Source organism: Drosophila gunungcola (genome assembly GCF_025200985.1).
Source record: "Drosophila gunungcola strain Sukarami chromosome 3L unlocalized genomic scaffold, Dgunungcola_SK_2 000003F, whole genome shotgun sequence".
Lineage (NCBI taxonomy): Eukaryota > Metazoa > Arthropoda > Insecta > Diptera > Drosophilidae > Drosophila > Drosophila gunungcola.
In genome coordinates, this window is record NW_026453179.1 from 5,166,870 (window position 1) to 5,191,245 (window position 24,376).

General features: G+C 37.9%; 1 protein-coding gene across 1 annotated transcript; it reads right to left on the reverse strand.

Annotated features, from left to right (window-relative positions):
• Positions 1 to 9,768: 9,768 nt before the first annotated feature.
• Positions 9,769 to 10,279, reverse strand: LOC128258580 (barrier-to-autointegration factor-like). Its single transcript, XM_052990274.1, has 2 exons — positions 10,158 to 10,279; positions 9,769 to 10,096 (listed from the first exon to the last, which is right to left on the reverse strand). Exons 1-2 carry the CDS (start codon positions 10,173 to 10,175, stop codon positions 9,842 to 9,844), a joined length of 273 nt encoding a protein of 90 aa, XP_052846234.1. The 5' UTR covers positions 10,176 to 10,279; the 3' UTR covers positions 9,769 to 9,841.
• Between the last annotated feature and the right edge of the window lie 14,097 nt (positions 10,280 to 24,376).

The window sequence follows — 24,376 nt, forward strand, 5'->3', positions numbered from 1 at the left end:
TCGTGTGTTTTATTTAACAACCTAACAAGCTTTCCTCGATTTTCCGAACCGAAGTGGCCATTCCATCTGGCCATTGGGCTCTGGCAAAACAGACTTTTTACCCCGAAACTGGATAGCACACACGCAGAATTCCTAGATAAATAATTATTCAAGCCGTGTCCGTTTCGAGGCGTGAATGGGTGACTCAACTGGCCAATTGTCACTGGAAGATGGCTTTTTCGGTAGTCGTATCAAATCATCATTGGGCGATCAAGTGGCTCCAGCTCTGGTGGACTTGCAAATGGAGTTACGAGTATCTTGTATCTTGAGTTATCGGTTTAAAACAAATTTCATATATTCTTGATCAGGATCAATTGCCGAGACGCTCTAGCCATAACAGTCTGCCTGTATAGAAGTCGGGATCTCGGAAATTATAAAAGCCAAAGATTTGGTAATTAATATGCACGCTTTAGTTTCTAGTGTTGACAGTGAAGGTCAAAAAGTAAATTTCATTAACTATTTACATATTTGTAATGCAAACTTCAAATACAGATATTTTTGAACCACTATAAGTTCAATTGCTGAGAGAGAAATATTTTAAATATATTAGATTTTGTTAAAGAAGAAAAATCTCTGTTTGTGTTTATTCCTTTATATGCCATTTATAAACTAAAATGTTAGCTTTCACTGAGACTGCCGTCTAACAATGGCCAACAAATTACAAATCTTTAGCTAAGCAAGCTGTGGCCAGAAGTTTTTCCTTGTCCCTGCTCCTAATTGCCAAACAATTGCAGCAAATTGGTAGAAAGTAAAACACCAACCTGCGCAACATGAGCGATGAGTGCGAAAAAAGTATTGGCAGCTTATTAGCCAGCAAACCAGTTACCCAACCGAAATCGATCGATCGAGCAAAAATGCCGAGATCGATAGATGGATCGCCACTGATTGATGGCCGAAAATGCTGGTGATTTGAGCGACGATGATGATGATGATGATAATGATAATGATGATGGGGAGCTTGTCATGGTCTCGTCTTGAAACTCAGTTATTAATAAAGGTTGTACGACGCCATTGTCACTTGAATAAACTCGGTTTGGCGCCACCGCGGCATTGAGATCGCACTCGTGGAAAAAATCTGTGGCTCTCGATTTGTGGGCTAAACTCCGCTCAGGTGTTTCGCAGCTGAACCCACGGGCTCTTCGGAGGGGGAAGCGGTTGTTTTCAATGGCGGACACGGCTTGAAAGCCAGTCAATAGCTATGGCTATCTGGACGTAGCCACAACAAAGAAATACCTGGCTGGGTGGCATGTGAATGGCGCTCGAGTGCCAGCAAAAAGTGTGCCAAAGACTGTAGGCCTGAAAGTGAGCTTCAATTGGCGTCTACACTGAGCAGCGTACACTATTAATCTGCTTTGCATGTTTTTTTGAAATTTAAATTACTTGAAAAAAAATTAAAATTGCCAAAAACTCCTGAATATATATGTATACGAAAGTTAATGCAACAAATAATTAATTAAAGCCAAATCTTACCAATTTCAATAAATTAAAATCTTTCCTTTTTTTGAAAAGCTTTTATGTTAAATGAGTAGTTAAAATAAATATCTGACTGTTCAAATCAAAATTGTATATTTAATATTAAAACTAAATATTAAATCATAACATTAATTACAATTCATATCAAATTGAATGATTTAATATTAAATTATTAAATTATTTAAAAATAGTTTCATATTTATTTATATGCTTTTTATTTATGTTAAATTTGGCTAAAACTCGAATAAAATGTATATATTTAAATGCAGATATTAAAATCAATTCCGAAATTACACAAATGAACATTTTTAAAAATCTTAAGAGAAAAATATTTAAATTGAGAAGCAAGTATTTGAATTTACTCCTTTTGTTTAGCAGTATACTGATCTAAACATTCATTTCACAAAATTTAGAAATGTTTTCTAACTTAAAAATATTTGGCACTTTTATTATTATTCGCACTTATATTTATTGGAGTTCTCATTGAAGAGATGTAAGTAGAATCATGTTTTATTTATTATTAAACTATATTAAATCCTAATTTAATACAATTTTGTAACTCTTTAACGTTATTGCTTATATAGGTAGAACAGCTAAGCCCCATTTTCGTTAGAATGAATTATTTTTTTTCAAAATGTATTTTGAAGCGGTAAATATCCAAACTCAAATTTTTTTTGGTCGGCCAGTGTGCAACGAGTTTGGTATGCAAATTCAGCACATTTGGCACCAACATTTTGGGCTGCCGCGTTGACAACAAAAATGCGAAGCCATCCCGACTCCATTCGGTGTCAAAAGCAACAAAATTAAATGCGAAAACAACAAGAGCCGGGAAGGGACGGTGGGTAATGGATAGTGGATATGACGGTACAGGGTGCATGTTTGCTTGGAGTGCAGCCGTCGCTGATTGCGCGGGTGGTCCAGTGGTCCAGTGGTCCAGAGAATTTACAAGTCCAGAATCCTCTGTTCCACAGGCGGAGGACAAGATAAACAAATGCGATGGCGACAAAATGTTGCACTGTTTGCTTAGCGATAAGGACGCGCCCACACACATGGAAACGCGCAGGACAACAATGCCAAATGCCCAATAATCAAATCGGGTGAAAGGCAGGCGGGATGGGTTGTGCCACTCACAAATATTGACAGCTGTCTGTGGCTCATCGCGCAACCAGCCCGATTTACATAAATATTATTGCAAGCCTAATTAAATGCAAGTATTAGCCGGCCAGCTGCCAAACGCTTGTACAAGGATTTCGGTATCTACCGGATACGCTGTGAATATATCTATATCTATTCTGTGACTATGACTTGGCCCCCGGGAGATCCTTTGTAATTAACGCTGCTTATTTTTCGCGCTTTTCGCTCCTGACCCCTGACCCCTGACCCCATCCTGATATTTATTTACCTGGCCATTTGTGTTGATGACCTGTTATCATTGCGTCCGTTATAACAATAAATTCAGCGGTCGCCGCTGAACAACGGTGACAACAACAAGCCTCTTTCGGTGTTGTTGTTCTTGCACGGTTTGCCACGGTTGTTTTGGCAGCTGTCGTTGCAATTAACCAGGCCATAATAGACAATGGCTCTAAAGTAAATTCATATCGCTGGTTTAATAACCACACTCACTTGCCGCAGGTCGGCGGGATGACATTTGTAACGGGTGTGAGAAAAACTCTCGTAAATTAATGAACACAAATTTGTTCGATTTTATAAATGTGAAAAAGCTAAAATAACAATGGGAAATATGACACGAACAAATTTAAGTTAAATGGGAAAATATTAATTTGCACAAAAAAATTAAGAAATTCGTTAAATTTACTAGATCAAAAAATTAAAAATACGACTCCTTTCAAATATTTTTTTCAATTTTTCTTAAAAAGTTGCTCTAAACATTCGACACGATTGACGTGTAATGATGCCATATTTAATGAATTATTTTTATTGATACCTTAAAAAGAAGTGATATTAATAATATTTGTTTTTTTCCGTAATTTTGTTCTACATTTTATGATCTATATATTTTTCTCAAGTGCAGTTTAATTACCTAAATCTTAGATAAGCAAAATGTAAGCAGAAGTTAAGAAATTCGTAAAACTAAATTCGTTTTAAGACATAAACAAACTAATTGGTGTATTGTTATTTTAAATCTTGAACTTTTAAATCAGTTAGTTTTAAACGCTAAAATTATTTCGGAAAAAACAAGAGCTCAACATGAAAACAATTAAAAATAAGAAATCATGTATTTGACTCCACAGTCAAATATTTTTTTTTCGATTTTTCTTATAAAGTTGCTCTAAGCGATCGAAACGATTAACCTACAATGATCCCATATCTAAGGAATTCTTCTCCTTTATACCATAAAAGGAAATACTACTAAACAAGAAATAAAAAAAAATTATTTTAAGGACACATTATTAAAGATATCGAAAAATAAACATACAAGCTTCGGTTTTATTTTGAGAGTTATTTTCTTAATAGCTCTTGAATGACTTGAATGTTTCTATTACTACGCCGAAAAGGAAATTTCGAATACTTAAATGGCATAATGGTTTCACGGAAATTGGACTCTGTATTTCTCGATCAAATTCAGATTGATTGCTTGCTCTCCGGCAAATCAATTGAACTTTATAGACGCTCCTTTTACTCCACGGACCCACAGAGTAAACTTCCGCTTCCCGTTCTGCCCTTTGGCGCTGTGAAGGCCATAAAGCTATAGCCTGGTTTTAGTGCCCGTCCGATGGCTGCTAATACACAATAACAACGACAATAACAAAAAGAAAAGCAACTGCATTTTTATGGCATTAAACAAACTTTGAGAGCGTATGTTTTCGAACACTTTTGAAGTTTTATTGAGTTATAAATACGCAGAAATGACTTTCGAGTTGGCCAACGGCGGCCTTAGGCAGCAATTTTCAAATTAAATTTATGATCGATTTATGCAAAAACGAGAAGCACAAAACAAAAATCGCAAAAAGCAGCGCCAGGCGTCGACATTTGAGTAAATTATCCATCCAACGCGTGGAAGGAAAATCGAAGGGGGAGTTTTGGGCGGCGAGGAGTGCAGAATTTATTGGCCGTCTAGGTTGCAACACCAACTTGCAACTGGGGGAAATTTTGATTGACTGTTGTGCCTGGAACGCTTTGATCTGCAATCTCTGATGGGTGTGGATCGATGGATCAGTCATGCTGCCCGGCGACGCCAGCAAAAAGGTGCTCATGGAGCCATTAAATGGGATGTTAGAATCGGGATCAGAGATCATGTCTAGATTTTTTTCAGGGATAAGTTATTATATAAAAGCAATCAAATAATTTAAATATCACTTCGAAAAAAATCTTTTTTTAAGTTTCCTTAATTTTAATTTAAAGTCTCATTTTAGTTTATTATTCAAAGCCGATAAAGAAAAAACGTGTCATTAAAGAATAAGCTTATACAAATTTAATTTACATAAATTTGCATAGCTAATAACAACTCTATACAGTTATATCCTAAAAAAACTAACATCTCAAAATTGTAATCGATCACCTAAAACTAACAAGCTTAAACTGATATGTAAACAATATATTAATTATGCAAAAGTTACTTATTAATACCATTTAAAATTAAACGCGAATGGCGTTCTTTATCACATAATAAATCCATTAGCGCGAGAAGACAAATACCGAATTAATTTTCCCTCGTATTTTCACTTGCAAAAATATAAAAATAGAATTAAGGTTAATTGCATTCTTCGAAATTTTCTGTGTTTTTTTGAACTAAAAATGTCTGAAAACGGCCATAAAATGGCTGAATAGACAACACCGATCCTTTCCCCCTTCTGCATGAAGTAATCGCCTGGCTGTGTTGATTATCTATGCTGATGCTTGGTTTATTTGGCTTATCAGGCTTTTTGGGCTTTGATGTCACTTCGGCAATATCATCATCATCAGTCGGATTCCAATTTTGATTCAGATCGATGCGATTTGGGGCGATGTTTATGCGTCAGCCGGGCTTCGAATGTTCTTTTTATTTTTTTTTTGGCCATTTGATGCTGCCGCCGAAGTTGCCAACCAGTTGACGCGACATAAGAAAATAAATAAAATGGGGAATAACGAGAATTGCGAATAGTTTATAAGCCAGCCCCTCTTCCCCGATTTTTTCCCCTTTTTTTTTGCGTACATTCAGCACTATCAAAGTGCGCGGGACCGACTTCGTCTTAGGCCGAAAGTCAAATAATCAAATTCAGCCTTAAATCCGCATCACCCGTACCAGCCAGCCAGCCAAATACTAAAATCCATTGTTTATTTTCTAATTTCGTTGGCGTGTAAATCACGGAAACGACTTCTTCCCAACAACTCGTTGGCATTCCTTTGGGAACAGCAGAAAAATATAACACCCACCCCTCATTAACCGATCCGATCTGCTGCCTGGCCAGACATTTTGTCGACAATTTCCAGGGAAGTGGCCATAAATCAATTGCAAAAGCTTTCCAATCACTTTTCTGGAATTTCGTGTAATTATGCTGAGTGAAAACATTGGGGAAATGAAAATGCTGTAAGTGACTGCAATGAGGTTATATAATTGGGCTGTGGGGCATATTTTATTCCGTCTGTCTATGGACTATTTTCCATGAATTGAATCCGCCAGTCGCCCGGAATCATTCACACCCATCCTCGCCCACGCAAACGCCCTTCTCCAAATGCATGAATGAACAGAAACCATTCAGCGAATCGATCGTGGGGTTGGATTTTCCAATTCCAAATCCATTTCGTAACCCAAAACCCCCGGCCCCGGACAGACACACGTTAAACAATCGGACTGCAAGAGGTGTATTGTTTAAACAATTAACAATAACATAAATGCATGCATAATTACCGGCCGATATCGTGTGTAATTTCAAGAGCTTTCGACGGAAGCCCGCTCCACACGACAGCCGCCAGTGCGTCGTCACAAAATCTACGGACAGTAATCAGTGATGATCAAATTAAAATAAGGTAAATTTCAATTGATCAATACCTAATAAATTTAAACTTTAAAATTAAATATTTAACTTTTATAGAATGTCTTGTCAGCCGTCTCTTTGATTTGAAGTCTTCGAAGTAGGAATGGGATCATTAAACAGTAAATACAATTATAAAAAGGGTTAAGGCTTAATACAAAAAAAAATATAGGATGTACTGAAAAACTTTCAGTGAAAACACATAGCAAAAATATTATGAAATTGATTTTAAATAATATTAGAGAATAAGTAGGAACGATCTCTATGGACGGCAGTACATGTAGTGACAATGCGCACCAGGAGCGAATGTTTTAGTAGAATGTTTAATCCTTTTTCGTAATTAAAATTAATATCAGAACTTCTGAATGTTAAGAGGCGTTTTTGTTTAATTATTATTCTTAATTTATTAATATAAATTAATTAATATAATATAAATTTGTCTTATCTGAAAGTTGGTTCCTATAAATCGTAGTGAAAATCTGTGTGTTAAAAATTTGCAAATTTTCTTTTATAACAAAAACTTTATACCTTAATTATTTTCTTGTTTTTGATACTAAAAAAAGCTAGGCTGGCACCACTAGCCCGCGCAAATTGGTAATACCACAATGGTATTAGAATTGGGCAACAGGTGTACTTGGATCGCGATGTGGAGGAGGAGGACCACTTGACCAGCTGAAAGCCTTAATGAGCTGCTCTCAAGTGGACCTCGAACATTGTCAAAAGGTCCCCGATAGAAAGGACTCAACTGGGGTGATACCATCGCTTTTTTCCCAATGGCGCCAAGGTGTTTATCGTCGCCAGCGAGCTAAACAAACCGCAGCCAGCAGTGAAATTAAAAGGCGGAGGATTGGGCGGATGGAAGCGGAGTGGAGTGCAGTGGAGTGGAGGAGGAGGAGGAGGAGGAGTTGCCAAGAGGGCGAGGCGAGTTCATTGCGCCACGGGCGCACTGCAGATTTATCGCCCACGGAGGTGGTAAATGCCCCGACCAACGGAGATCTTGGGCTATAAAACAGACACCCGAACTGGACTGCCTAGCGCCAGCTCGTGCTGCGACTGCAGCCGTGTTCGGTCTCGAACACGCGTCCATTCCGGGCCACATCTAATCCGTAATCCCTCACACATGGCAGTTCGGGCCATGGGCCAACTGATTGCTGCAGAATCGCCCATTTCCAGAAGCGGGGGCGTGGCTGCCCGACACTGACCAAATAACTTCGCCCACAACCAGCTGGAAGTCGCATTCATGAAAAACCATAAGAAGATCGGTTTGATATTGCAAATATGACTTTCAGAAGATACACATGTAATTGTAATATTTTTTTTTGTAAAGCTTTAATACAAACTAATTCTTGATAAACTTTAAAATTAGATGATTACTGTAGAAAAAAAATTTTTAATGACTATTAAAATTATTAATCTGCTTAAGTTATAACAACGATATTGAAACTAAATAAAGCCACGTCTTAACTATTGTTAGTTTTGTTGTCATATTAACATAACAAATATTAGTTTATTGAGAACTGTAAATTAATTGTTTACAATTATTTTATGTAGAGCTTAATAAGGTAAGATAAAGCTAAAGAAAGTTCAGAACTAAAATCCCTTATGATTTTTCAAAATTTATTATTTATCAACAGGCAAGTAAGTAAATAAAGTATTATTAACAGAAAAATAAAATATAAAAACTATAACCCTAAACAAATACAAAAATAATATACTAGAAATGCAAGTTTAAATATTATTTATAGACTCTTGGATGTTAGAAACGGAAGTGTTGAATCTCAAATAGAAGCACCCGACAATGCAGCACTCCGATTCCCAATCGATCATCGTCAAGGGCATGTTTTGGGATACATGTTTACGGAAGCCTGCCCAATCCATTGTAAATATAGCGTAATAATAATCGCAAGTGGGAGAGAGCCGGCGATAAACTTGGGCAAAGCAACTCATTTAGAAATGGATTGGCAGATAAATCTTTCGGCCGCAGAATGCAGTTTACATGTAAACCATATGGTGGAGTCCCAAGGAGGTGCTAATTTATGGTTACGACAGCTTTTTGGCGTTCCAATGTTTGGCCAGGCCAATGCATGGGTAAACAATTGTCGGCGGAGTGGCTGCAATTGCGATTGGGATTGGGATTGGGAGTGGAAGTGGGGCTGTGGCTGTGGCTGGAACGGATGGAGAGGCCCTCGCAAAAATGCCAAAAACCACCTAGAGATCGGTAAACTTTCAGCATCGGCCACTCATGGCCAATTCTTCATCACTCATTCGGCATATATATTTATTGGCTTGTTTGTGTAACCCAGATTATAAAAACAGAAGCCTAATCGTTCATCATTTGGCGTTGCTCTCTGGCAACTTGGCCAGTTTCAGATCGATTGTTATTAATTTGCTTGCAAACATATTTCATGCGCTTTGCCCAATTTCATTCAGCGGGGTCTCTCCGAATCCCCGAATCCCAGAGATACGACGGCCAGCAGATGTATCTGTATCTGCGTTTTCTGTTGCACTCATGCTGCGCGTCGAAAAGTCTACGATTTCCGTTCCTCGTATAAATCAACTAGGGAAAAAAAAATCGAAACTCAGAAAAACGCCAGAGCAACAACAAATTTTTCTTCATTTTTATCTCTTTGGGGAAAATTGTGGCTGCCTCTAGTATTTATTTGTGCATAATAAGTTTTTTGAATGCTGCCAGGGGGGTGCGAGAAAGGGCTGCAGTGGGATAGCTACTAAAAAGTTCGTTATGGAACTAGACATATTCAGGGAACTTCGTTAAAACACAATCTTTGCGGTGGTGGTCTAAAGAAAATTCCTTTCGAGCGACGCCTCTGCTCGTTTGGGTTTGGTATTGTTGCCCGTCTGTGGATATCAAAATACCATACAAATCGTCAGCTCGTCATTTTTCAGACAGTTTTCTCTTCGATTTATTATTGGGTTTACGCGTGTGTGAGGAAGTAAAAGTCAAACAGTGCTTTAAGTTCGTATGCAGACAGCACGCGATGCCTTAAAAAATGAATTTAGTTATTTCAAGGGAAATGGTTTTCTTAACAAATTTTTATTTCTGATTTTTGATATTTATTTTTATGTTAATTAATTTGCCAAAATTAAAGTATTTATTTTAACATTGTTTTACTGAAACAATAACGAATTCACTATCCCAGGAAACACTAAAATTTTTTAAATATAGTTTGAGACCGTTTTCCGTAGCTGTTAATTATTATTATTATAGAACTCTATTATTGTTATTATAGACTCTAACAGGGTCAAATCAAAACATAGATTTGAACAATTTCTTGAGCTTATTTAATAAAATATAAATAAATTCAACAGAAACTAAGCTGGAACACAGGAACACAAGTTTAAAGGAACGCGTCACACCATTTTAGAAGACAGTGCCAGCATTCATTGGCTTGACGGGTATTCGCTTGGCATATTTCAAACATCCAATCGCAGAAGTACTCTTTGTCCATGTCGAAGAGAAGGAACTGCCCCAGTACACTGCTGGCCCTTCCAAAACCGGCATCGGTCAGTTTGTAACCCAATGTTACGCCGATTCCTGGCAGCTCGGTCACGGGTTTGTCGCGAATTGGCTCGGTGATAAAGTTAACCAGTTTCTGGGAATTCGATATTATCAGTTAAGGGTTGAGCTTTAAAATTATATATTTGGCTTCTTACTATGTTCCGAGTAGACATATCAGCTTTTTTAGAAAATATATTGATGATATATTGATGAAAGGTGAAAAACGATTGGAGATGAGCAACCACGACTTCTATCGTTCAATTTTTTTGAACAATATTTAAACTATCGATTAAACATGTGATGAATGATTTGTCAACACTTTTTTAGAGCCAATACCATTTTAATTTTTATATTTATGGTTGCAAAATGGTCTTACTAGCTAAGCCAAAGTAGCAAATACTTGCTAACAAACAAAAAACAAAATAAACAACTATAATACTCAATGAATGCATTTTACAATTAAAAAACGCGTAAGATAAATAATTATTAATTAATTGATTATTCATGCATTCATGCTACAAACCGTTTTCCCTAGTCTTTAAGATTGGAAAACCAACTTTTGGCGGGCACTGTGCCGTCTTGGCCAACCTGCTCCCCCGATTCCAAATTTTCAGAGACTTGGGGGCGCGCATGTGGGGATTGCTTATTTATGTACATAGTTGTTGGGTGCGTGGTGTACGTGTGTTTGAGAAGCAATTCATTAATGAATTTTAAAATGTTGCTAATCGATCGTTTGCGCCACAATTAATGTCAGCCCGTGGCAATTGGAATGTGTTATGTGAAATTTCAGCCGCGGCAACTTGATTCATTCGACCGGGGAAATAAAATAGAAGAGTGGACCGCCCGCCGTGGCTCTCTTTGACCTTTTGTAGGGCCCGCCAAAGGGCCAACAAAAAAATAGGATAAACCAGGGATGAAGCTCTCAACATTTTGACCACAATGCAAATTGAGCTAAAGTAGAGCACATCCAGATATTCTGTTTTCTTTGTTCCATATTCGATTCTATTCTTTTGGCTTCAGGCGCATTTCTTTTATATTTCTTTTTTTTTTTGCCTATGGGATGTGAAACACTTGGTGCCGCGCTGTCTGCACGAGCGGCTCTGGCAATTATAACAACAGAAATTAGAGCAACAACAATGGGCAGCGGCCGCAATAATTGTAGCAACAACAAACACGGACCACCACTGCATATTTCTTATGAATAGAAAAGAGCCCACCACCAGATGCAAAATGGATAAAATCACAATTAAAGAAACAAATAGGATATCCACGCAAAGCAAAAATTAAGAAAAGAAGATCAGTTCTATACATTAAAAAAAAAACTGAAATAAGGCTTGTCTAATTTATGAAAACTAAAATTGCCTTAGACAAGTCATATATTATCAATAAAGCCCTTAGTTTCATATATATTCTTAAAATATTTTAAGTTGATATCCAACAAAGATGTATATATATTTTTTTGTTTAAGTGCATGCCGATTTCGGTCTGAGCTTGTGGCCTGTTTGCTGTTTCTCCGCGCCTAGCGGGAAAAGTGTTGAGAAAATTAATAAAACAAATGCCAAAGTCAGCGGCAGACACAACGACGGCGATGTGAATTGTTGTAATTTTTAACCAGTTTGCTGAGCAAATATTTTATCAACATATTTTCAGAGACAACACGCAAATGTTTGTCTTGAAAATATTTAAATATTTACATTGGGAAAACAACTGCAGCGAGGCGAGTAAGGAGAACGAGTCTACCACGACGAAGACGTTGACAAATATAAAGACACTGGGCCTGCGAGGTTTGTGGGTGGTACCAGGGGGTGTTTTTCTCTCAAGGGGCTGGGAATCCCCAATGTGGACGTGTTTCAAGACTCTAAAAGCTTAAGGTTTAATTTAAGTAGAGGAAGTTATATGTACAATGCTTATTAGCTTGCTTGTTTGACAAATGATTATGGCTTATACTACGCAAAAGGATTAAACAAATATATTAAATTTTAAAATAAATTAAGCAAATACTTGACAATTTTTAACCATAGCTTAACACTACATTTTTTCTCATTTAAACTTCAGTTTACTCAATACTACATTAATTCATAACTATTCCGTACCTACAAAAATCCAATGTCAACTAGTTATTAATATTTAAAAATTTTTTATTTATTTTACGATTAATGTCATATATCACTAGATGTTTGTTTTATAGCATCCTTATCCTTAAATCTTTCAGTTCATCTTTATAGTAAAATTTAAAAATTTGAACCCATTACTTGAATTTGTCCGCTATTTGTAACATATTATTTGTATATTATAACCCATCAAATCATTCATCAAATTATTTAGGTACTTAAATGTTTTAGTTTCAGCAATAATTGGTAAGTATCCGACAAATGGCAGCTACTTGAGCTAGATACTTATCTGCATCCACAAGTAGCCATCAACGGGATTATTGAAAACGTATTGGCAGCACAGCCATTAATTATGCAGCTGATAAGCAATGAAAACACATTGGAAAATCAACAAGAGTGGATGTATCTGTGACTCTATTTGAATTTGTATCTGTATCTGCAACCGCAGATTAACACAATTAGTTGAGCGATGCACGGGCAGCTGGGAAGTTGGGAAGTTGTGAAGCTGGGAAACGTGTCGTCAATGGCGCGCGGCTAAGCAAACAAGGCCCAAAAAAGAAGCTGTGGTAAAAAGACGAGCGGAAAGATGCAGTCAAGGCTGATTGGTGGGGGAGTAGGGGTTTTAGGGGAAGTCGAGTCCCCCCAAGGCAAGCACATGTCAACAGTTCCGAAGATTTCGCAGTCAATTTGACGAGTAACGCCCATGAAAGTGATTATTGTGCGCGAGTATATGCCCATGTACCCTGCTCTCCGGCCGAGGCATATTAATTGGTAGGCCATTTTGCGGCCCGGCTAGGGTTTTAACAAGGTACGCAGACGTATAACCCTCGACCGCCCTGCAATGAGCAATTTCCTGCTGCCTACACTCACCGCCGCCGAGCCAAGACAATTTGTCCTAAATAAACATTTCATCTCTCTTGAACTGCCACAGCAACCACAGCACGGCAGCAACAGCAACCACAGCAGCAACATCGCCAGCGACAGCAGCAACATTTTATGAAAGTGGCGGCCAACGAGACGGCTGCACGGAGAAAAAACTAAGACTGCACTTTCTGTCTTCAATGTTAAATTTTTACTACATTCGTGATTAATTGAACAATCGAAAGTTTGTAACATTTCACTAAAAAATTAATGTCAAAACTGAGACTTTTTAGAAACTATTATAAGCGTAAACATATTTATTTTAATTACAAATTGTTATATACATTTTTGTAAATTTGTTAAAATAAGACCAGAAAGTTATAAAAGAAAAGTGGTTTTAAAAAATCGTATGTTTTTTAGCTGTTTTTAATACCATCTATACTCCTCTTCATCACCCTTTTGCATCTTTAAACTAGGCTATAAATATAAAGTTACTTTGCACTGGATTCAAAAATGAAGAGGCTTAGACGTTTTTGATATGCTTGTTCATGCGTCAAAGCAATTAGCTATTAATGTGGTATTTAAAAATTGAACCTTTTCTTTGCGTGTACCACTGCTGATGGCAATGGTGATGGGTCGAGTAAATTGTCTGCCTGAAATATACCACCGTTTAAAGGCAGACGCAGAGCACTCTCCCTGCGAGTCCCTTTGCGCACTTCCGCAGCAGCTATGTCGCTATATCTCTTCCCCTAAAGCAATGTGGCCATATAGCTATAGCCACTTCCCTTGGAAGTCCTGCTGCCCCCGATTCCCTTTCCCTTTCCCTTTGCCCGATCCAGTCGAGCGTCGCTCATTCGCCCGTCGCTATATGCTAAATAAACATTTGGGCACGTCATGGCTTATTGAATTGTCACTTATGCCCGAATTCGAATTTCGAGTTTCAGTTTTTGTTGCCATTGCGCTGCCTTCCCTTTGGAATTATCCGCATCCATCCACTCCTGGCTGCGTTTTGTCGCCTTTTCAATTGGCATTCGTAATGGCGACTATCTGCCTCGTTGCCTCGTTTATGTCCATCCCATTTCCATTCCCATTCACATTCACATTCCCAATCCATCCTCCTGCGACTTCTTCGGCGGCTGTGGCCACTAAAGTGCTTCCATTTAATTAGTTTTACTCCCTGGAAATTCAATTTCAGCAGTATGCCGCCTTAAATGCATTTGGAAAGAGCTGAGAGCTGCTTCAAATAATCAATAATCGATTTATGGTGTTTACTCTTCGACAGAGGCATGGGATCTGGAATATAAGATGATATGTGGCTTTATGTGAAAAAAACTAAAGTACATATGAAAAAAATTACAATGAAAGCTAATGAAAAAAAAAATGATCCTAAAAATCCACACTCGATAACTCAAAAAAATTAACTAAAATTTTAACTTAACGTAAACTTAGTCAACTTTATATTCGTTACAATATAAAATCGTTAATTGAAGTAGAAAAATTACAAATAAAATCCAAAAACCTGCAAAACATGATTGCATATCTATAAAGAATTTTGAATGGTCTTTAAGCTTTAACAAAAACACTTCATTTGTTTAAATAAAGGCTGACTTAAGAACTTACATTCTAAACTAATCATACAAGACGCGCAAGTCCATATTTTCCTATTAAATTAGCAGCCAAAGCCACTAAAATAGTTAAATCCATCTATCCAAACATTTTCATTTCATAAAAGTTAATTAACCTGAGAGCCATGAACACACTCACCGCCAACATATCCAAATGATTCCATTGACTATTTAATTGAAATATTACACAAATCTATGCATCATAAAATTTTAGAACAAATCATTCAATAACAAACAAAAATTGGCAATCAGAGCCAAATGGAAATGGAAATTGAAATTGAAATGTTTCAGGCTTCATTAAAAAATATGCCAGTGCATGTGCGCGTTGTGTGCACAATTTATCCGCCGGATACATTTCAAATAAATAACAACAATAGACACACGGACGGACGGTGCGAAAACAATAATACAAAATTGCTAAATTACAATCGAAATTACAATTTCCAATTTCATTTTCATGACTTCCGTTTAATAACAAATAAATCGCATAATCCCTAGCATAATATTTGCACAATTAAAATTTCAAATAAATTTTTAGCCAAAGCAGACAAAAATCAAAGCAATTACAAAACTCAGGCGCACACATGGACACAATGCAATAAAATAAATTAGCACAATCGTTGTAAAAAAAAATAAATATAAAAAGGCGAGGGAAAAACGATTATTGACACAAACACAAAGCCAATAAATGCGGGCTAAAAACGAGATAGAAGGCAAATCGATTGAGCAAATAAACAATGAAAATTAGCAAAATTATGCAAAATAGATAAATGCAAAGACAACCTGACCAGGTTGTGGCGGCTGGTAAAAAAAAAATCACAAATCGCTAACCAAATAAATAGAAGGCGGAGAAATTTCCACGTTTCGGCCATTTTTGATATAACTCGTTATTTTTTTCACTTACTTTCTGGCTTCCGTCGTTTAGCAAAACTTTTTCATAATCTGTCTCTGTTTTTTTTTTTTTTTACCTCTCCCTCTGGACCGCCAGTTCACACCTTGGCAGAAAACCCTGGCGAAAAGTATCTAAAGTTTATAAATATTTATGTATCTAACTGGGGCGTGCCGTTCGAGCAGCAGGGGCAAATTCAAATTGAGCGACACACAAAAAGAATTTTGGCAAAATTGGTGCCGGTTCAGGCCACGCCCACAGCGCTGACTGCGCAGCAGATACGAAAGTAGCTCACAGATACGAAAGTTGCTCACAGATACAAAAGTATCTCACCGATACAAGCGCAGTGCGGCAGCAGAGAGAACCACAACGCCGACGTCGCTGCCACCAATAGGTTATGGTGAGAGGGGGAGAGGCTGAGGGGGGTGACACAGGGTTAACAACTACAACAATTGCCAATTGAATAGTACAACTCGTTCGGGCCGCGCAGTCTGCCTCTCGATGCCCAGATCTCCAGTTCTCCTTCCGCTGCCAACATCTATATTCCATATCCCATATCCCATCGACACCGGGCGACCACCCCCTCCCCCTGCTGTCTTCGGTGGACTTGTTTTGACCAGTCGGTCAGTCGGTGTGGCCATTTGCCTCACCTCCACAGCCAAAGCCTCGACCATCGATGGCCGCACATAAATTACTGGCAACAAGACCGTTCCCCCCTCCCCGGGATTTCCCTTCCGACTTGTCCATCATGGTCGCTCTTACCTGTCGGCCCACATAGATACGAAACGCTGTGAGTGTGTGTGTGTGTGTGTGGCCCCGTGTCGGTGTAGGTGAACTGTGCATCTTTCAGGTTTTGCCGTCGCTGTTTGCATATTTTGCGGTAAGTTTGGTTTCAAAAGAGATAAATTGACCAAGTCATTTTTACACAATTGATAAGAAAATTTAAGAAAACTAATTTTAAAGCTTTTAAGGAAAATATGAGTTTATTAAATATTTTAAAGTTTTGTTTAAGTAAAGTGAACTTAAGTGAATTAAAATCATAATAAATATTTTTTTTAACTTCTAGCTTAACTTTCTAAACAAATTTTTGTTATATTTTATACACAAAACTTATTTACAATTTTTAACAAGCAAGCTTTACCTTTTGCTTAATGAGTTTAAATTGGTTTGTCAAATACAATAACTAGTGTAAACGTAATAATGTACATTCGTATAACTGCAAACATACATTGATAAAGGTGGTTCTAGTTTGTCAAAATACAATTAACATGACGTACTCATTAGCTGAAATCCAAAGAATCCTTTCAAAATTAATTAACATTATAAACAATGTGTATTTCAACAGAGTAATAGTTTTATCTGTTTTCTTATAAACACATTTTTGATTTTAGAAAGAGTATTCCAATGAAGAAACATTATTTCAGAGACTCTAATTAGCAACCCAAAACAATAAATTTACCCAATCAATTTAGAGGATTTGCGAATCCATCTAACAGACGCCAGCCATGTCTAACACGGAACACGGAACAATTAGGTAGCGAAAACATTTAACGAAATCGAATAGAACTTATGAACAGCCACTTGAGAAGCCGAAAACTAATATACATGCATTATCCCTGCGTAAGATGTGACTTGTGCATGTTCATATGCAAATCGGCAGCCGAACAACTGTGGCCCATTAAACCTCAGACCACTGCGGGCTAAATGGCAGCCCAATTGAAGTGCATTGGAAATTTTAAACCAATTAAAACAGCTGCTGTCAACGCTGCGGATGCGTAATGAAAAGAAAATATTAATAAATCATACGTGACCAATCAATTTCATGCCGTTCTGGCGGTTGCAAAAAGCAACTGCAAATGGTGAATTGGAAAATGGAATAAAAAGTGAAAAATGGGAAAATCGAGAGAGTGCCGGTCGGTCGGTCGCACGCACAGAATCAATATTTAATTTATAATTAACTTTACAACATGAAAAACAAGCGCGGTGCAAACATCAAGGAGTCCCCGGATCAGTTTGCTTTATCTTTTGCGCACACAAATCGAGGAGGAGTTCCCAAGGTAACGTGTATAACACGTGGCGAGGGGCGACATGACATTTCGTCGGTGGGGATTTGTGGCGGCTTTAAACGCTCGCCACTATGGGCAATTAACGCGGCCGTAAGCAAACAAAAGCCTGATCCTTTAGACAAACACTCCCGTGCCCGAAACGACTAGAGAGACGGGACGATGCGAGGCAAAAGAGACGGGACGATGCGAACGTTGCCAAGTAAGGGTAAGTTTTCCTTTTTCCCTTTTTGCCCTTGCCCGGCCACACATAAAGGGGCGGCTGGAAAGCAGAGAGACAACTTTTTGGGGGTGCTAATTGAAAAACTCAATATTTGTCTAGTCTGAGCTCTCAGGGTGGCTCTGTACTGGCACTCCATCCACTCAACGGGGGTTACCACTGTGGCGGCCATTTTGGTCGGCGATCGCTGGGAAAACTTGTTGGGAAAGGTGTCCGAAAGACATGGCCCCTCGGAAAAAGAGGAAAGAAATCAGTAAAGCAAACAGGAAATGCTCAAAGTACGGGATTGGAGAAAGGTAAAAGGCAAATGTCAAGGGCATTTTCCACGACTAAAATGGCAGACAAGTAGATGCATTTCCAGTCTGCTTAAATTGGATGAAACTTTTTCTCATGGCTTAACTTTGGGCTATCATTTATTTGATGATTTTTAATATGCATTATAGTGAAATCTACTGATTTGCTCACTAGTCTTATGATTATTAAGATACACATTTGAAAACACTTTGTTACTTCGTTGGTATGTTCCTTATCTTCCAAGCAAACAATCGGTAAATTAAAAAAATATCTATATATATCTATTTTAAAAATTTGCTGGCTTTCAGTTTTTTTTTTTTTTAATTTTCTAAATAATAATGGTGATATGGTTTAAAATAATAATTTTATAAAAATACATATTATTTGCCCATTTAGTGGATTTTTCCTGAATTATTTCCAAATTTGTGTAATTTTTTTTTCGCAGTCATTGAAATATTTCATTTGCATAATTATACCTCAATAATCTCCATTCACTGACACATCGGAATCAGCTGCATCTAGTTGGCACCGTATTGAATATATCTGGGCTATATATCTGAACGATGTGGCCATAAACATCAACAGCGTTCTGCACCTTTTTTAATGGGCTTTGCCATTATACGCTCGCCTGCTTTTTATGGACTTGCTGCTGCACCGTAGACGTTGCGTCGACAGTTTTTTCCCAGAAAAAACACAATCGGTCCGTTTCCCATTTGAGGCATGTGCCCAACTGATTCCAAGCGATCCCCCACTTGCCCATCCCCATCCCCTCCCCCTGTACTCAGCACTTATTAGAGATTTGATATACAGCCCAGGACGGAGGATTTGGAATGGGGGAAGCCCTACGACAACGGGGTTTCGGAATCGCAGGGCATTAAATGTTTGTATTATTGTTGGAAATAAACTCTGATTTTATATTGTCGAGGATTAATGATATTGTTTCCCCTAAATTTGTTAATTACTAGCAAACAAATTTGTGTATACAAACCATGCTTGAGTTTTTATGCATTTTCTATAGAATTTTTGAGTGATTGCAGTGGATGAACGAGTCTGAGGCATGTGGAAGCTGAAAGTTTCACCGGATGAACTCGGGGTGAAGGAAAAAAATGTCAATGCAAATAGTAAAAATTTGAAAAACAAATTTTAAAAATAATTGAATAAAAACGCCAAATGATATATCCATTTCAGATTATAGTAAAGTAATTTTAAATTATTTCCCAATAGATACCAAAAAAAAAAACAAATTACAATCGCAATCTTGGAATATCATTCAGCCCAACACCTTTTCTGCCTCTTAATTGCCATCCAATATCCAACCAATTAAGAATTTTCCCCCTTGGCATATGGAAAACCGCAGCGGATAGGCTCAGATGCAAACTCCGACAATCCCAGACCGAAGCATCAGCATTAGTTTAAAAACAATACAAAGTAAACAAACATTAGCATGCAAAACATCTGTTTAGTGGGGGATTTGGAGCTGGAGAGTGGGTGGATCGCTGAGAGGAGCGCCTGCAGCCAATATATCAATTACATGTCGATGTCGAACATAATGCAACAAGGCAAATGAATAGCGGAAAACCCCGCTCCGCTGTACACAGAATACAGCAAACAGCACACAGCTCACATGAAAAGAGCCTGAAACTCGAACTTGCAACTCGCCCGTCTGTCAGCCCAAGTCAATCAAAGTCGAATCGCGCCCCTCTCATCGCTGAAAAGCTACAAATGCCTTATTGTCAAAACAACAATAGCAGCGGCATCAGCAACAATTAGTTTACCAAATTACATGAAAATATTTTTTAAATGCTCCACAAACATTTAGCGCGCTGATTTGACACATGTCCGGGTCGCGAGTCTTTAGCCGCTAGTTTTGGGGTCTTCTGCTGTCACTATCTATCGCGAGATGGATGGATCGGAATCGAAATCGGAATCGGATGGATTGGGGAGGTGAGATCTGGGGGCGAGTCCACAGTCCATTTGTGGCATGTCGCTGGCATCTGTGGATGCCACAGGGCTGAAGATCTTGGGATCTTACATGATTTCGTGAGCTGGCACATGGACGTGGCCGTAAAGAGGGGTGCTTATAAGCGTTATAATAGCGTCTCTAAAATACTTTATCGCCTTACAGGAAGACGTTATAAAATTATTTAAATATTATAATCCGCTTATGAAAGGCTCTAGTTTTGAATCAGCTTCAATTCATAGTCAATATATTATATGCTTTTATTTATGGTAATCAATAGTTTAATTCTATTTAAATAAACATTTAAAAAAAAGTACAGTTTTATTTCTTAAACTCATATTGTTAAATTGTTTAGTTGTATATAAATAATCTTTTTAAAAAATTCAGTTTTATCATTAAGTAGTTTAGTTGTATTAAAATAAAGATATTTAAGAATACAATGTTATTAGCAATATATTAATCAATATATTTTTCAAGCCATTTAAGCCAACAAATAAAAATAGTAAATGTACCATATAAGATAAAAATTAGAAACAAAAATGTTACCACACAAAAAAATTATTTGTATGCAATTAGAATAAATGAAATTGATAATATTTACATATGCTTAAAGATTGGATGAACTAAGGTATGGAGAGCCATGGAAACTGAATAAGTTATTGGCAATCAATAAATTTCTAGCAATCAGGCCTAAGAAGTTATGGGGATGGCCCATCCCCTGTCCCGCCCCTGGCCACTTTGCAGCCCTCCCCTTTCCGCCGATGACTTTTACTAGGTGCAGTGTGTTTTATTTCAAATTCACACGAATGGAAGTCCCGGATCCGCTGCGCGATCTCTGCACTCGCCCGCTTTGTATATACAAAATGGACCAAATTGAACCGAAAAATCCATGGGGAGTATATCTCGTAAATTAACAGCGTTCCATTCGGCTGGTAGATTCTTTCTTTTTCTTTCTGACTACTCGTTTTCGTTTTGGCCATTGTTGGCACAACCATAAAATAAAGTTTCAAGAAGCGTATAAAATTTATAGCGATTCGTTTTGGAGAAAATCTGACAGCGAACACCTTACACTCACTCCCCCATCCATATATCTTTCCCGATTCTATCCCTAAGCGATCTATTTTGATTGACAGGACTGCCGGGGCGTCGATCTGTTGTTGGTGTTGCCACAATCGATGCTGCTACTGTGTCGGGCCTAATGCAATTCGCATTTCAATGCAATTTCACAGGCAATTGCAGGCCACGCTGCACAATAAACTAAGCAGCTCAGCCGGAGAACCATCCTCGCCCTTACTCACGCACGATTAGGCGTCTGGGATAATGGCAGAATATCATCAGTTGCCCGATATCTGTACACCAAGAGAAATATTGTTGCACTGGAAAAATAAGAATGTCTTCAAATCTAAAGTTGCTGAAATATATACCACCATCTTCTATGACCGATAACCCATTCAAATCTGGCTTGTTTAACTGTTTTTAGGAATGGTCAACAGTAAATTTTCGATGCTTATTATGTTTTTTTATTTTGAAAATATATTTTATATATTTTTATATATGTTTTAACCATTTTAATTTTACTTCTTAATGTTAAAGCTTTGTCATTTAATTAAAGGGTAAAATAGGCTTTTCTCTAATGACTTCATACCAATTTCCAACTGGTTTTATAAAATAGACACACATATTTAATAAAACTAGTAAAATATTTAAAATAATGTATTCAACTTTTTAAAGTAAATAATTTTTTTTATTTAAATATTATTGGCTTAATACTTAAATGTTTATATTATTTATGTACATTTTTTCTTGAAAGCATATTTTTTCACAGTGAACCTATATAAAAGAAAGCAGGTTTTAGGGGCGCTAGGGCCTCGATATTTAAGGTGCTTACACGGGTTGCTCTTTTTTGCCATTATTCGCCTCTCATATTTGGCCGGGATTCCACGAAAGACATTTGTGCAACAATTTGGTTTGGTGGTGAGCTTATCCTCTCTGGGCCTCTGGCTACCAAAAATTTTTAGCGGATTCCCACTCGAGCCCGGTGGTCCGTTTCGTATCCCCATCCCCCTGATAGTCGAGGATAAAACTTGCAACCCCTTTCGCAATTCGCAGAGCGAACTTTAGCATAACAATGGCGTTGCGACTTCTTCGTCTCTTGTGAGAAGAAGGGGGGTTTATGGAAATTAGCCCGATACACAATGCCTGCAGCCTTGATGGGATGTGATGGGGATGGCAGTCTGCTGATACGGAGGACAGGACAAAAACCACAGCTCCGGACGGACAAAAGGCCGGAGTCAGAGCCGGAGACAGAGCCAAAAGCTTCGACTATGCGTCGGCAGAAAATTAATTCATTTATATGCAGAAAATTCAATGTTACAATGTTATCAATTTTGGCCCAGCGGCAATTCAGTTGTCGAGCTGGCCAAAAGGGTGGGATTAAAGGTGTACCCTTGGAAGAGTGGAAAGACGTTTTACGGGGGAGACGATGAGTTAATTGATTGTGGGAAGGATTGACTCCCAGCATACGGCCGTAGATGCCCGATTAGAGTCTTTAAACATAGAAGCTGTATTTGCATTTCCATCAGGGATTATGTTGGACAACCTAATGCGATGCATCTATAATCAGGTTATACACCAAATAATTTTGTTTTAATAGCCGGAAAACCGATCTTATGCCCTGCCACACCCACTCCTCCCCTTTTTTCGAGGAGCGCAACCAAAGAAAGATCCAAAACAAATATACCCGAATGACCCATTCAAATCCGATATCACCGCCACCAAGTACGGTCATTTCCGACCGGAATAAGTGTTAAGAGTCCAACGCGACAAATAATTTCCATGCTATTTCAAGTACATATTCAAATTACACTCGATATTTTACAAACTCTTGCCTTCGATTGGGCATCGCAGCCCGAAGGAAGCCCGTTAATGAAATGCGACACGTATTTCCCCTGACCCAAAACGGGGATATATGGTTATACGGCTATGTAGATGTCTTTGCCCGTGCCGTTCGTATGTCCGTCCGTACGTCTGTCTGCTGTGTAATAAATACGAGACTCATTAAGAAAACCATAAATAAATGCAGCGTCAGTGCATGACCAACAATTAAGTGCGAGGAGCAGGCCCAAGATCATCCAATCTGGTCTCGAGCTCGACCGATAAAAGAAGCGACCAGGGGCCGTTCAAGCACAGTGGTTTGGGTTTAAGGAAAAAAGAATATTAAAACCTTTCAACTTGTTAAGGAAACCGAAAATTCCAAAGGTGCATATATTTACAAACACATCTAAACAGATCCAGTTAAGCATAAATGGTTTTATATAAAATTACTATTTAAGTTCTGTGAAATACAACTCTTTTTTGCAAAGAAAATTCTTTAAAAAACACTAAAGATCTTCTTAAACAAAGAAGAAGGATATATTTTTAATAAAAATGGCTATCTGGCATATGTTCATAATGATTGATATTAACAAATATTAATGTGTTAGATGTCAAATGTAAGAAAAAACGAATATATTATTGTAATACATATTCAGTGCATTATTTAATAAAATATGAAAGCTACTACTTCCACAAACCTTTTTAACTATTTAATTTATAAGAAATTGGATTGGATTTATATAGCATTTTTTGATGACCGTTTAAGAATTATGAACTGAAAACGTTTAGCTTATTAACATAATATTGGGGCTTTAGTTCATAAATAATGTTGTTCCTTTTTATTTTATTTAAACCTATTTAAAATATGGCACAACAATATCCTTATTTTCCTTATTCCAAACCACTGTTCCCTGGCCCCCATATAATGTTAGGGTCTGGATCATGGGCTGATCGGGCTGCAGAAGATGTAATATGAGCAAATAGTTTGATGAGGGCTAGGGCATGACGTCCACAGAAGTGTCGCCCGGCGGTCTGGCCCGACTTGGGCTGGGTTTTCGATTCGAAATTGGAATTGGACTTGGGACTTGGTCTTGGTCTTGGTCTGGTGGACACTTGAGGCAGCCCGGCGACAAATTTTGAGTGTGCGTGTGTGTGTGTGTGTGTAAGTGTGTGTTTGCCCAAAAATAGCATGACACTTGAATTTGAATCGGCCTCTAAGTCCGGACTGGGACAGGTTTTATTGTATAATTTACTGTAAGCAGATGGGGTGCAGTAGCTGCATTCTCGTCTTGGGAATGCCCTGACCAAAATTCCATTGAATTTCCAGAGAAACAGCCAAAGACTGTTGGCTTGTGAACTGCGGCACCTGTGTGTGCCATAGATACCGAATACACTCCTGCGCATATGTCGGAGTCTATTATAAATTGTGGCCCCCGGCTTGTTATGGATAAAAAACAATCAGGATATACACACACAC